This window comes from Falco biarmicus, chromosome 4 (assembly GCF_023638135.1).
Source record: "Falco biarmicus isolate bFalBia1 chromosome 4, bFalBia1.pri, whole genome shotgun sequence".
NCBI classification, from domain to species: domain Eukaryota; kingdom Metazoa; phylum Chordata; class Aves; order Falconiformes; family Falconidae; genus Falco; species Falco biarmicus.
The window spans coordinates 51,986,290-52,002,933 of record NC_079291.1 but is presented as its reverse complement, the minus strand read 5'-3'; the positions used below and the strand labels follow the sequence as shown (position 1 = coordinate 52,002,933).

At 35.6% G+C, this 16,644-nt stretch overlaps 1 protein-coding gene across 1 annotated transcript in view; it reads right to left on the bottom strand.

The window, feature by feature from the left end:
* PTPRN2 (protein tyrosine phosphatase receptor type N2) overlaps positions 1–16,644 on the bottom strand; it is a 663,537-nt gene that overhangs the window by 352,102 nt on the left and 294,791 nt on the right. Inside the window, exon 11 of the mRNA XM_056337581.1 lies at positions 10,009–10,088. Within this exon, the coding sequence (XP_056193556.1) occupies positions 10,009–10,088 (80 nt within the window). The remainder of the gene's footprint in view (positions 1–10,008; positions 10,089–16,644) is intronic.

Genomic DNA, 16,644 nt, shown 5'->3' with positions numbered 1-16,644 from the left:
ATTTTCTAGGTAAAGGTTAGGTTACAATACTATCGGACTGAAATTAAGGCTTCTTTAATTCCCTTATTTATGCTGACCTAAAAAGTTACACATTCACCAGAAAATATTAGATCAGCCTACCTATTATTTACATAAAAGTTGCATTCTATTAACTGCCTTACTCGATTTCTTCTAACTGTAGCATTCCTAAATAATTTGCTTTAATATGCTTAGGATCTGCTGTAAACAGAGTCTCTTAAGTGTACTGCACAAAAATACATAAAAATTTATTAAAAGAATATAACATTTAAATATGTCTGGAATTTTAAGTATTATTGTTGAAAAAGGAAACATATTGCTTACGTTTCCATTATCCTGGAAAATGTGTTGCTTATCACAAAAATGCAAAACAGAAACAATTTTGCTAAATAATATGATGAAATATGACATTAAGCAGGTTGTCTTGGGTTAGGGGATTTCTGCTTGCTTTGCTTTAAATTAGAATGAAATTTAGTTCTGCAATATTTTAGTATAGGGACATTTTGATACCATGTTCAGAGTGGGACCCCATAGTATTGCTGCTATACAAAAAATAATGCTGTTCTCTTCCAGTCACACGCAGGGACTTCAGTGCAGCTTTTTTTTATTATTTACATAAACTGAAAATAGTCCTTTTAAAATGTACAGGTCAGTTTGAAGCATCTATGTAAGGAAATATGTAGCAATTTTAATATGGATAAAGACTTGTCCATAGTCAAAAATGTACTGGGAGATTTCTTGGACTTGAAAGAAAAACACTTTGCACTTCAACTAAATGACAGTTTCATCTTGCATTACCAGCTTCCGTTGTGAACAAACCGACTGAACGAATTTGGATGTTTAATAATATTACACATGGTAATATTTATCAAATTTGAAATCTTTGTAAATTTACTCAGTCTTAAATTAATTTTGAATTCTTAAAGATCTTTGAATGTGTTACCAAAGGACAAAGTGAATGAAGGAGGCTTAAGTAGAAGAAATGAGGATTTGCACCAGAACATTTTAGGAGATACAGCAACATAAAAAATATTTTTGAACATAATACCAAGCAGGGACTACAGGAAGATCTTGAAAGCTTTTCCACTGTACTAAATTCTACAGTCCTGACTTCAGTCAATCTCCCTTGATTTATCTGCAGTATTTATATATGGCAGTCCTATCATCAACAATATCTATACATTTCTGTGGATATTAGCGATGGTTTTCTCTCACCTACCTTTAGCCACCTATCATAAGTGCTAGTTCACACAATGGTGTTTTTTTTACTTTGAACGTAAAGGCAATCTAGACAACTAGTTTTGGATAAATGCCTAACATCTAGGCAGCTGCAACCAGGTTGGATGAATTCTGCCCTCACTATGACAATGCATTCGGTTATATTACCAGAAAGCTCTTTTAAAAAGTCAATTTTAAAATCACTATTAACCATTAAATCATGACGTAAATTACTTTAATAGAGGACTTATTTTCATGTGTCTTCATAGGCCTGCCCATAGATTTCAGAAAAAGGAACTAACAGAAATGTAAGAGGAGCTGCAAATCAACCTAAGGTTCAGTTTGGGTCTTTCCATTGAACCTTTGATAGAACTTTCTGGTTCAGGTATCAGCTATTGTATTCTAAAATACTACTATATATACTACACTTTATTTCAGTTTAATACCAATCTGGTGGTTTTCTATGAATGGGTGTTTAATAAGAGGCGTCAGACTGTAATGACATGAACCATCATTACTTTAATTAAAGTACATCGGCTACATAATGCTGCTTAGCTTTTGTTTTTCTCCTCAGTTCTACAGAATTATTAACTAGCCAAAGTTCCCAATAATTAAGAAGCTTGATTCGGGGCTTTATGCTGGAATAGATTACATCACTTTATAAAGTGAACAGGAGGAAATTCTGAAGTTTTCTTTACAACAGAAAGTGGTTTTAAAGCAAAAAGATTTCTTGTAAAATTAGATACCTCACAGATATTCTCAGGGGAAAGAGGTGTATGTTAAAAAAGTCCATCCTTACTAACCACAACAGTTAATATCATAATTAGAAGTCACCAGAGAGGAGTCATAACCAAAGATACTTGCTATTCTTCAGGACTGAGGCACATTTACCTAATGGTAGCACCCACCACAACTGCTAAAACTCATTCCATTTTCAACAGACAAATAAGGTGGGAAGGAAATGCCGTCTCAAAAACTCATTAATCATTGTATCAGACATTCAGTAGTGCAGGAGACAGTTCAGATTCTGAATAATATTAGAAAAATATAATGATTCCCTTATTCAGCAATGGATGGATTTGAGGAAAATACTTCAGATAGACTTGACTTTACAGTAGGTGAAAGGGAATTGATCCACTACAGAGGGCTCAAGAAGTGAAAAATGACAATGTGAACTAAGGAGGCTTGAGCAGAAGAAACCAGGATTCGCACCAAAAGACTTAAGAGAGCCAGCAACAGAAAAAGAGCTGTCAAACTTCTACATTTCACATTATAGACCAAAGAACTGTAATCCTCCTTAAACAGGGCAATGGCAAGTGAAAGCAGATGGACCTCAGAGCCTCCTGGCTATATTGTTCAAAGTTTCTGACACAGAAGCTGTCAGTACACTTCAAAAATGAACTTCAAATTATTCATAGACACATTCCTTGTTACCATCTCAGAAAGCAAGACATCTAATCGCATGGTCTACAAAAATCTAGATAGAGGGAAGGAATTCAGCCATAGACTCTGTTCACTTCATCTGAATTATGAATCTTAGAATGACTGGCCAATGAATACTTTCAAAACAACCACTATTGCTCATGGTTGGGGCTTAGAAAAAGGAAACCAAGACAATAACATTTGTGGCTGAAGCAACAGAGTTCATCTTTCTGAGACTTCTCAGGATACACACAAGGCTTATGACAAAAATCAACAAGACAACCAAGGCTGGTTATAGCCATTTAGAAAGAACAAGGATTTAGAGAAGAGGAAGTCTTTTTATCTAGAAATTGAAGTGTCCTGCTTTTGATGATAAACAATTCATATCTCCTGCATTGACGGTCACCATGAAAAAGAAGATGGATGTTGCCTTTCCTGAAACAATACAATGGACATTGCCAAGTTTCATTATGTCAGCAACAGAAGCAGTATGAAGAATAATAAATTTCTAGATTACACTCAGTTAAGTGAAATATATATTATGCAAAGAACTTCTAACAATTAACCAACAATGATCTAAAAAGCATCAAAGGCCAGACAGTTTAACCACAAGCTGAAATAACCAGAGAGATAAACGCACAATATTCCAAAAGAGATAAAAGCGCAATATTCCAAACTCACTGCATTAAATGATATTTTCCAGGTTTTGTTCCAATTCCTCTGTGAGACTATGACATTTTTAAGATGTGAATCAGTAGTATCTATTCTAAATATGCTTTTAACTAAGTACCTGGATAGCTAAATAAAACTTTAATAAACTTACTGTTGTGTTGACAATTTGTTCCTCGTTGTGTCTTTCTTTCTCCTAGTCTCCCTTATCTACATTTATACATTCTTTACATATGCATATTACAAGTAGCTTTATTTTATTAAGATCCAAAGTTACATGAAGATAAATCTGAGGACAGTTCTCTCTCTTTTGTTCTCCTGAGAACCTCCTAGAAAACTTTTCTTCCTAATAATGGATAATAGTATAGAACTACCATGTTTCTGTCAACAGTGCTGGTATGGTCAATACCTACTGGCTAGAAAGCAGAGTGAGCCTCTGCAGCATTCCTAGAAACAGTCAGTTTAAGTTGCGTACCAGTTCCTCATCAGCTGACTCTCTAATGCTGAGTAAATTATCTTCCCTCTGGGCCTTGTTTTGTCAAAATGCAAACCATGAAATTAAGAGGTGTGCACCCTTTACAGAGGTATTCCATAAATGTGTTTTTATTACATTTTTATTATGCAGTAAAGTGTAAAGATAACCCCTTTGGCCAACAGAAGACATATCATGGCTAGAACGAATACAAGAGAGCAGCCATATAAATAACTTGCAACATTTTAGACTTTCATCTGATTTGCTAAAAGTTGAAATGTATTTCAATTATACCAAAAGTTAATACAAACAATTGCTGCAAACAGCAAAAAAAAATGCATCTAAACATTATAGCTTTAACTGATTATTTGTAATTTCATAGCTAAGTCTTTTAAAATATATCTATAGCACTGAATTTATCAGGAAATCAAAATGTGTACATGTCAGAGTCTCAGCTCTTTTTAAGTGGGCTAAGATTGGATGTGTGACAAAACTGCAATCCTGCTGACTGTGCTTAAGAAAAGGGAGCAATAAAGGTTTTCTTCATTGACTGTTTAAGGCAGGTTCCTCACCAGTATTTTCAAGCTGAAGAGGAATCTGGAATCATCTTTTAGTGCAGGTGGGCTGCTTCACTATCTGACATAGCTTTGAATTTTTAAATTTCTTCATCATCAGAAAATTCTGTATTTCAGTCCTGCTATCCAAGGACATTTTGTTTGTAGGATGTGATAGAAACTAAAAGCCTTTGAAATTAGACCACTAATTTATGTACTTAAGCCTACATATTTAGAAGATTAAGTTTTGATGCCTATAAATACACCTGAGACCTACCAAGCAAACGAAAAATATTGGAGACAGAATAAAGCATAAATAACTTCTTCACCAATTGAACCCAGGGCCACTAATATGACCAGCCATTTAGTCATCGTAATTAAGATTAAAACTATGACATCTTGGACCACTCCACACCGATAATATACAATCAGCTTAAATCACTAGGCAGTGTAAGTTAACTCTAAGGGTTTTGAAATAGTTTTAATCTCAAAAGGACTGTTTAATGCCAAAAGCTAAGTATCACGTTTTGTCTGTTTAAAGCTGCCAATTTTAGCAAAAATACTCAGTTTAGATGTCAAAAGTTCTATTGCAATATTTGTTGCCATGGATATTTCACCACAGCTGGAACATGACCAAAATTTGTAGGTGTCAAATCTCAAAATCTGAAAGTTTAGAAATTTAAACATTTGCAGTTGTTTAAAACTGCTAAGAAATTGTAGATGATTTTTTTTATCTATTCCAATACTTTTGAGGCAGTATCTTTACTCAAATTATCTTCTTATACTCTTACATTCTAATGATAAGATAGTACTTTTTCATTTGTAGTTTTTCTTCAGGGGAATTAATTCGGCAGTGCATTTTTTTCAGAAGAAGAAAGCTGGCAGAGGAAAAGATTTTAGACAAGAAAGTTATATGATTCAACACCCTACTCCCGAAGTCAGGATTAATGGTTGGTATCAAACCATACATGTGAAAATGCAGGTTTTACCAGCAGGGCAACAGAAATGTAAAAAAAACCCTCTCAACAGACAAAATCCAAACCCCAAACCCAAACAAATTCAATAGCTTCGTTAAAAGTTTAGGGAATTAAAAAAAAATTATATATATATATATATATATTTAAAGTTATATCAAGGTTTCTGGCTTTTCATCATGGTGTATATCACAATATATTTTACACACGAGGATCTGCACACAAGACCAACACCCTAGTATTTGGTTATGCATTGCCTTTTGCTGTGCTATCTGTCCCCTACCACTAATGTGCCTACACTATGCATACATCCCTTTGCTCCTTCAATCTCCATTTTTTATAACACCTAAAATGTTGCATTTTAATACAACACCAAAAAAACATAAGCATGATTCTAACTAGTAAAAGCCTGTAGCCACACATAAGTAAATTCTTTTAATTCATTTTGGCAATACTGAGGATCTGTGCACAAGACTTTTCTCCCACATCTCTTTTTCATGTGTGCAGCATATATATGACTGTTACAGCCACCTGATGCTAAAAACCTATGCTTTGAAACTTCTGAAGATTCCTGTTTTCTAATTATCACTGCTACTATCCATGTATTTGCATAAACAGTGGGATTCAAGAGTACCTATAAAGCAAACTCATTGTTCATTACCATACTGACTATACTGCAATTTTATATAGAGTTATCTTACTGATAATTGTTCTCTGCTAGACTTCTCCTAACCTTTAAACTGAAGAGAAGAGAAATCCACATTCATTTGTCTAAACGATGTCATGTGCCAAGTGTAATTACTTCTAGAGCAGGGCATCTATGTCTAGAGAAAGTTTATTTCTTCGAAATATTGAGATGAAATTGCACTGCACCATTGAGCCTGACTTATTAAACAGAAATAGGCCAGAGGACAGCTACTTGATCTAAGATATGTTCTATATTATGAATGTCAAAGTATGTGGCGCTGGCAAAACATTGGCTGTCCTGCTCTGCAGTCAAAGAACAAATAAAGGTATTGCTAATGTGAGAAAGCAAGCTATTCACAATTTTAAATTACTCTGTTGTCAGCTTTCCTATATACTTATGTAGCCCTAGAAACTGCAAAAACAAGTAACCAAAACATTCACACAGAATTGGAACTCTGGATTACTAGGAAAAAGTTTTATCAGCAGGAACACGGCTGAAGGATTTCAAAGAATTTTATGTTTCCACAGGCCAGGTCTCATGTACACCAAGAAGAATGGATTTCAAACTCCAAGAAAACATAGGAAACCATTTTTATTGTCATACTTTCAAATCTGTATTTTTTAGTAGATATTCTAAGTCATTCATCTGTTTGTATAGTTAATTGCTAGAGTCCCATGCCTTTTCTAACCTGCACATTTGTCAAATTCCACAGGAGAGGATGGAAAACTTTAAACAGTTCCCTATATTTAAACCTAAATAATGCAAGGAAAATATGAAGTTTATCTATTTTGGTTACAAAATATATGCCACGTGAATAATAAGATCAAACTGCAGCAGAGACAGTTCCTGAGGATATCGGTGAGACGTGCATGTACATAACATCTGCACAAATAGATTCCTTTTTGCAAATCTGCATAATTTACATTCCCATAATTATTACAGCAGCTGATTACCTCCAGTTCTAAATTATTTTCATTTCTAAGGATGTGATGGACAGTGAAATTCTGTCATTTTTGTCTATCTATTTTCTGTAAACGAGATATGCTCTCAAAGTTCCTGGCTAGATGTCAAGTTACCTAATAGCATACAGCCTCGAGCAACGCACTTACCTGTGCCTACCCTGGAAGATTGCATTGATTTATTCTGCTTTGGTTTCCTTTGGTAAATTAAGTTTTTGGAATGCTTTTGTGCTAGACAACTGTTGGCTTTTAAAATTTTTAATTACAACTAAAGCCTGAGAAAACCTTTTATGTAAGTGTATGCTGCTGTTGATCTTTTACTTGAATTTATTTTTGGCTTTAGAGATCTGCAGGTAAGAAGTTTCCTTAAAATAAATGAACTGATTCCAAAGTACATTGACAAGCTACTGCAACCATATTTATCATTTAGGAAAGAAAAATGAGATACATTTTAAATTTAAAATATTTGATGGCTGGATAGAATTGTGAGCATATTTATTTTTAAAGGCAAACACAAGGTTTAGTTATAACCTGGTGATGTACTGAGAAGAGCTGATGTAAAACTCCTACAAGCCACTTTCTGCAACCATCAGACCCTGAAAATTTTAATGTACTAAACAAACAGAAAGTAGGAAATACTTTGGGTAAGATTATATAGATCAGATAAAATGACTATGTAAAACAATAATTTAAGTTGGTGAATCTGCACAACTTCCTCTGGGGTGACTTTTTTTGGTCCCCAAAACCTCCCAACTTTGTCAGCAATATTCAAGGAAGTTGAGAACAATTACTTTGATCCTAGTGGTAAGAAAAAAACTACTGTTACTGCTTGAATTTTGCTGAAATAAACTAGTCACAACATTTATACTTTTCAGAGTAGCTTGCTAGGAACAGGCCAAGGCACATCAGCCACCTCCCAGACTTGGAAAGGTTTCTGTGGACTTTTTAATTCTCAGGGGATGTCTATTCCATGAACTTGTTTACATGTAAATTTTTGAACACATGTAAGCTTCATTACTCACAACAGGCAAAGCTACAAACTGCATTCTGATCTATTTTACTGCTTTCTACCAGTTTAATCTGTTCTTCCATTGCAAAAGCCACTGCACAACCTTGTCCACATTCACTGTGCCACTCGGGACTTGACAGAACTTTCTCATACTGTATTCATCTTTTTTTTCTAAAATAAAACCCCCTGCCTCATTTTCCCATTTGTTATATGGAAGATATTCCATACTTACAGTCATACCTTCTGCCTTTCTCTGAATCTTTCCATTTCAACTGGAGTTTCCAACCTCTCTGAGGTATGAGAAGCAGAACTGTATGTCATATTTAAATATAGGCAAGTTATAGATTTATGCAAAAACAAATGATATAATTCTGTTTTTTATTCCTTTCAAAATAATTCTTTAAAACACTTTCCTTGTTTGACTGATAATGGAGGCTGAATTGCTATTTTCATTAAATTACCTATTACTACACTAAGATCTTACTCCAGAGCACTCATAGTCTATTTAGACCCATAACTTCACATGTAAAGCTGTTTTTTCTCCTTATATTTCTCTTTCTTTTACACTAATTTACAGTGAATTTCATTTGCCATTTTGAGTCCAGTCACTGAGTCTGGTAAGGTTTTTATACATTTCTAAGATAAACCTTCACCTTTAATACCGTGAGTAATTTAGTATTATTAGCAGGATTTCTCATCACACTGCTCACTCTCTTTGCCAACACATTTTTAAGTAGGTTGAATGCAACAGTCCCAGCAGACATCCTTCCACTTTTCTGCCATCTCGAGCCTTTTAGAAAACTAGTAATTTATTCCTAATCTCTCTTTCTTGCCTTTTAACCAATTACTGATCCACCATTTGTGTGTTCCGTATTCCACATTCTAAGAAACAGTTTCCTTAGAAATGTGTAGTGAAAGACCTTGGCAAAAGTCTTTGGCAATCCAGGCAGGCTCTGCCAGCTGCATCATATCTGTCAGCCCCTTCAGGGGGATTCAACAGGTTTCCAAGGCAGGGCATTGATATAAAAAGCCATGTGAATTCTTCACAGGTATATCATGCACATTCAGGTGTCCTATAATTCAATAATTACTTAATTGTAATTTCCTAGTTTTGACAGTAGACATCCACAGCTTTTTGGCATGTTAAACCCTTATAAGAAATACAGTATCCCATCTGCTACTCTCTCACCACCAGTTAGCAAGACCCTTCTCCAAGGGGTCCTGCAAAGGAAAGTTCTGGCATAGGAACTACCCCAGCTCTTTCTACAACTAAATTCATCCACGGTGAAGCAAACACATTTGGGGTCCCAGTGTTTATTTAAATAAACTTTTTTTTTTGTTTCTATTTTCAAGCAACATTGCAACTTGTTTACTCATAATTTTTTAAAACCTATCAATTGGGTAATTTGGAAGCAAACCAGTTACCAACTCAGTTACTTTGCAGAGATTATTTCTCGCAGTCAACAGCTCCATAATACAATTAGTAGCCAAATTGACAAGAAGCCAACAGAAGTCCTTAGAACAGTGGTAGTTATTTGGAAGCAGTTTAGCTCCAGGAATACATCTACTCCCAAGATTAACTTGTCGTTGAAATTGCCTAAACAGTACAACAACACAGGTATATTTCTACTATCTTTTGATCCAGAAATTAAGGCAAAGATGTAATAACATTTTTGATCCCTGAAACAAAGTATCAGAAAAGTGAAAGTTTACAAATGGCCAATTGGTTCTTGCAAGTTCATGTCAACACTGAAGAGTTTTTCACCATGCTAGACCTTGACTGCAAGTGTCTATTTAACCCTTATCCTTAAGAAATCCTTAAGCAAGGAATTCTCAGGCAGTTTCAATTGACTCAGAGATGTTGCACTTCAATTTCCCATATGTGCCACTCACCTCTCAATTGTCTCCCTCTTTAAATGTCATCCTCCTGGGAGAAGAGGGTGTCTCTGCACTGTTTGCAGTGTTACTGCCCACTGCACAGGCATGGAGGAAGTCATGGTTTGGGCATGGAGGACAAGGACTTACCTGCTGCTTCAGCAACATCTTCAGTTGAAATATTTTGGAGGTTTGAATGCACTCTGAAGGTCACAGCTGGTCCCAGCACGCTGGAAGAGATTATTAAAAAATGTAAGATTCATAATCAAGAGACATGGCATAATATTCCTTATCAAAATAGGTTTTTAAAGAGAACCTATTAAGACACCATTTAGCCCTCTTCCTTTTGCTTCATTAGCTACATTTGCATACATTTTTATACCTCTTGTGGTTTCTTGTGCGTATCTTCTGCCCATCTGAAAGGATTTCGATGACATTAACTAAACTTCAGAGCACTCCTGTAAATACTATTCTTATTATGGAGACAGCAAAATGAAGGCACTAAAATTGTTATTCACACAAGTACAGCATAGATCATCACTGGAATTTAGCATCCAAAGAAGATTACAAGTAGTTTCAAATTTTATATGATTGACATCAGTACAAGCTTAGCCCTGCTGGTACAACTGAAAGCCAGAGGGACAACGAAGAACCTCCTTATATTTATCTCGATCTGCAAGACAATGTGTGGGGAAAAGATTTTGGACATATTTGATCCAATGGGTGATTTTGACTAGAAAGATACCACAAAGTATTTATCTTTTAACAAGAGAGGTAATCACTTCTTTGAATAACTTATGAGGGGGAATGATTTGACTCTGTGGTGACCTTTTGGGGTGTAGCTTCATGGTCCTTTATGGCATTAAAATCTGTAAGGCATTTACAGAGAAAGCTACTGATCAGCCAGATGAAGAACAACAGAGTAAATTATTCAGGGTTTCACCAAAAAAATTAATTGTGCATTTTTAAAGAAAAATAAATCCATATATGTAATGTTGCATTCATTCTCCACCCATCCCAATCATATCCAACTTACACACACATCTGATGAAAGGAATAAAGAAATTTCTGTTCTGATATCCTTAAAACTATACTGAAGTACATACATATATGAAACAAATACACACACACAGATACAGTAAATGCCTTTTGAAAAAATAAATAAATATCCAGGTAACATGAGACTATAGAAACTATAAAATAATAATTTACAGAGAAGAAGAGTGCAAAGGGTTAGCAAAGACAAAAGTTGTCACTATTAAAAAAGTTTACTTACATACTACGTATTATGTGAGTTCCTTAGTTTTCATTATTCATATAATCAGTGAAAAGAATTACATTTATACTAAAACAACCCTACTTAAAAGGTGAAATACACTGGCTGGAACTGTACATGTAACAGTTGCGACTTATGAAAGAATGAAGTCTGAAAAATTGCTGCATAAAAGAAATAACTTGAAAAATATTTTTGTTGCAGAGCTTGAAATGAAATATTAAATTATTCTTTTACTAACAAGTTAATATTTTGCATTCGAACAACAAAGATCACTTAATGAAGTGTGCTTAATTGCATTACATATATCCTAGACAGGAATACCTTTACACTATTTCCACTTCAGGAAGAAAAAAAATGTTATTAACCATAAGACTTTGCTTCAAGCTCTACAAAGGGAAACAGAGAAAGACTAAGATGCATCCTTTCAGTCTTGTACTAGCAAAGTATGCACTGTGCACATTTTATTCTGGAGTTAATAGGAACTGTCATTAATCAATCATTTTTTTCTAAATACTCTTCAGTGGGGGAGGAGAAAAAGAAAACAGATATTTTATTGCTAAAGGACACTTCAGATGCCAAGTCATTAATGTATAAGAAATGTATTTTAATATTGTTAAGTAATTATAAAGTATTTATCAGCATCATTTAAATAATATTCTAGGTTATCATACTCAAGAGTTGCGAAGTGTACTTTATTTGAGATAACTGCTTTAGAAAAACTCACACCATTCCCCAATTCTGTCGCTAACGCTGAGATAATCAACCATAAAAGTCACCTGGGAGTTTCATCATACCATACCCTGAACATAACCAATCTTGCACTGTCCTTTCTGCATTGCCAGCCTGAGAGACACGATGATTCCTTCCTAGCTGCTGGGACCTTTACAGTGTAATTAGCAGTCTGCTTTAAATAAAAGCAGGCACCAATCCAGTATATAGCTGTCCCATGACAAAGACAGGGTGAAGAAAATAACTTTAGGTATTCCCCCACAAATCTACACTGCGTAGTCCATTATAGCTGAGAACCTGGAACCAATACACACTTTCAAGCACAACGTAGTTATACTTTTGCTTTACCAGCAAAGACATAAAATGTTTCTCCCCTTGCCTGGGTTTTTTGCTTCTCTCTCTGCCCCAGGGCTCACTCCCCCCTCAGCTGTCCTCCTGCCCCACTCCATGCAGCTATGCACTTCATGGCATCATTATAAACATATAGATTAAACCTGGATCACTTCAGTGATCCAGCCCAGGCAGTGAGAGGCCAGGATTTCAAAGTGGAGCCTGGCAGGGACCATCGCACTATTCTCTAGTGACTCCACCTGGATAATCCAGGAACAGGACAGGATTTGAGCTGTGCCCATGTAGGCATCGCCACAAGCACTGCCACTTCTTGTCACTGATGAGACAATTTAGGGAAATAAAGAGCAAAATGCAGGATGGGAAAGAAGTTCCTATGCAAGTGGGACGATATTGGGTTAACAGCATTCTTTTGCAAGAAAGAAGAGATCTCAGAATCGTTTAAAATACCCACTCATATATTTCTGTGAGAGGTATTGCTTTTCTCTACTGTAACAACTGAGTGCTTGAATGTAAGGAATCACCTGAGCACTACATAAACACAGCTTCACTAGGAATGTTTACAAAACACAGAAAATAAAGCAGCTCTTGTCACAACTTCATGCACATTGTTATTCTGCTGTTTATTTAAAAGCAAACAAAAGACCTTGAGATTACTTGGTCAAAATTGCATTTCTGCTTGATGTTTTGGGAACTGACTGCTTCAGGAGCTCATAAAATGAGATTTTTCTCATGGGGGCTTCTGGCAAAAGCACTCAATAAATAAACATTTCAATAACAATAGATGCCCTTTGGGGAATTCCTCGCTGTTCATTATGTGTTGGACAAGAGCATTTAAACAAAACCAGTAATTATATGACTGCAAAGTTTTTTTAAAAAGACTTTTTAATAAGAGGGCAACCAGCCTGAGAAAAGGTTCTAAGATGTATAAAATGCACCCCTGATACTACCTAACCAGGAACTTTAAATTAGATAGATGAGACTGCTTTTTCATGCGGCTGTCAAACCCTCTGAAGCCTAGCTAATATTAATGGCAATTGTCTTTACATCACTCTAAATACGGAGGCTCACTGAAGTGCACGCGATTGTTTATGACCTGATGAATTGCAAACAAACCATTCCCACAGATGAGGGAGGGTGCTGCCTGTTAGCAGAGGCATCCCTCCTGGCTGGCAGGTTACATCACACCAGCACTCAGCCAGGTGTGCCGGTGAAAACCATCAGAAATGTTCCCACCAAAATGCTTAAAGCGCAACACCCAGGCTGAAACATAGCCTGCATCTAAGACATGCATCTGCTGCACCTGAGATTAAAAATGTTAGGTAGTAACACTTTTAATCTAGAAAGACAGTATTTTATATCAGATTTTTTGACTGTTCCCCACTCTCCCCCCCCCATCCCCATCAATGCCGATACAGCTATACCTTTGAAAATTTGTAGTTGACTCTTCTGACATGAACTTCCACCCAAATAAGAGAAGATTGTGAGTTTCAGGAGGCATCTGGACTATATTATTATAATTGCACTTATCATTCTTTTCTAATACTTTGCTATGACAGTTTTTTTGAATAAAGGTAAGCAGGTCTGGCTTCAAGGCTAATAAACAGTGACTTCTCCCCATGCAAAATGTAATGTCTTTTGCAATGACCTGCTAAATTTATTACTCAAAATTTACTGAGTAATTACCCCCTCTGTCAGCTGTCACAACTTCTGCTTTTTTTTTAATTTCAATAATGTTGCTTTCAGCCATAATAGTTTTTTTTTAACAAAGACATTCAAAGCATATTGCAAATTGTCACCCTTATGTGCTGTTGTCTTATATTCTGTTTACTAGAGATGAAATAATTACAGTGTTTATACCAAAATGACTTGAAGGTTGATTGCTGATTTAATAATATCCCCTCCCCTTGGGTTTATACTTCCCATCTGAAAGTGTGAGGGTGTACAACATGCACAGAAACAAACAATATTCTTCGTGTAAAATATAAGTATTTCCTTTCTTTTACTGACTAACAACATTCTTATTATTTTTTTGCCTGTCAACAAATGAATCATCTGAATAAACAGAGCTGGAGCATGATCAATATGGCAAGGTCCGTATCACTTTCAAGCCGTAGGTTATAATTATGTTTATGAATGACAGGATTTAAATCTCCATAAATTATGTACCAAGCTTTGCATGCCTGTTCTTCTCCCTCAAGTGTATATACTTTAGCATTACAGTATCATACAGAAGGTTTACTGTGAAATACAGTCACAGTCTATCATACCCCCTAGTGGAAAAGGATTTGAGAAACAAGTGCCAATGTGGTTACGTGTACTCTTGAAGATGACACATAGAGCTGATGCCAGATGGAAATGAGTTGAGGTTGTACTGCATTTTTAAAAAACAGACAGACAGAGTGCAATTTCTCAAGATTTGAGGAAGATGAGGAGGTTAGGATTGGATATTTCCAACATTAAACGTTTTCTTAATGACCCTATTTTGTAAAACAGAGCTTGCCTTAATAAAGCTTAGATTTGAAATTAGAGTCACCACTTGCGTATATGTTCATTTCAAAATCCTTTAATCTCTGGAGGTTAAGAAAAGCAATTAGTAACGCTCCAGAGGATTGTGCGAAGTAATTTTATAGCAGTGAAGGTAATTGTCTCAGGAAATGTTTGGTGGGCTTGAACTAATGACTTGCAATGTGTACACATTTCTGTGCTTACTGTGTTTAGGAATTTGAAGCTTATGCCCATTGTTTATATTGCATTGAAGTCTTTTCACCTCAATTTTAGAAAAAATAAAATGCTCATACTGCTGTAAATGGGTTATCTATTATATACATAGCTATATAAACATACTTATGTCAAATCAAATTAATAAGGAAAAGCACATGATGAAAAGAGGCATTTTTGTAATACAGTATGTTTATATGATGTGATTTACAGAGCAAAGCAAAGGCAGAAAATTGCAGCTGGTCATTGTCCTATAACATAAAGGGATTAAGAAGTGTACACTGGCTGTTTTGCTCTCCTTCTGTTACTCAGACCAAGTATAAATCCATTGACCACTTGGTTCAAGTTTCACCAACATTTTTAACCAGAAATTTTGACCAAAATTTATTTTGTGAAGCATTGCATCATACTCTGTTTATATTACAAAAGCAGGTACCTGACTAAAGTTCAAAGAGTCAGGAAATCTGAGAAGGATGTATTGTGCTGACCTACTATAAAATAACTTCCCTGAACTGGTGAGTAGAGAATACTGATTATCTCCCAAACTTAATACAAAAAAGGCACACATTTTACTCTCTAACTTCTTTTCTCTTCAAAGACTTTCTTTGTTTTGCACCTGAACAAAACAAATGTCAATGTACAGCTGAATATATTCTCACATTACTATTGACACGTATGTACTTAAAGCCAGTGATCAATTTAAAAATCTTTCCCAGTTTTAGTAAACTGAGCTTCTTGAGCCCTTCTCTGGAAATCCTTAACATGCTTCTTAAACTGCAGAAGGACACACAGCGTTCCACAACATGCTGCAATACAGCCAAAAATACATTATCTATTTATATGTATATCCTTTATATACACTAAGCAGGAACTGTCTGTTTGCAACACTCTCTATGGAAATGTGGTCCTGTACTGAACACAGAGCTAGCACGGAGAAAGTCAAACATTGGTTGTATTAACATCACACCTTATGTCTGACAATGACCAAGTAATAAAGATGAAAAAGCAAAATCCCTGCTAAGGGAAGGACGTTAATTGCAGTGCTCACCAGTTAGTGGTTGATTTTCTGTCACCACTCGCATTTCATTAGAGTGGTTTACACCATGCAGCTGGGTGAGGTGTAACAGATAGACCACAAAGATTAGAGAGATTGACAGTTTCAGAGCAATCACATCTTGCAAATGTAACTACATGGAAACAAAAGTTAGGTCTGGATTTGATGGTTGCAGCTCAGACTAACCTCTGCAAGCTACATCTACAGTCTTCATAAATCAGGTCATTATTTGGCCACCTTGTACCGCCCTCTTCTCTCTCCCTGAAACCATCAGGGCTGCAGAGCGACTACACGGAACACCATTTCAGGGGGAAAGAAAAGGGCACGACAAGGTGTGCAAATAATGAAATGTATTCTGACTGACACACTACTGTCGTTAGAAAGAATTTCAAGAGCCAAGTCACAGAAAAGGGAGGACTGGTGCAAAAAGAGAAGCTTTCCAACAACAGCAGTCCATGTTTGGTGGGTCTCTGGTACCACCCAATATACTAAATGATGGACTTTTAATTATTTTACATTAGTCATTAATTTTGTATTAATCATTTAATCTATATGCATCAAAATTTTGCTAAGTACACTGATACTAATTTACCGTGCAAAAGACGATGAAAGAGTATTTTAAAGATTTTACAACTCGCTTCATCTCAGGTAAAGATTA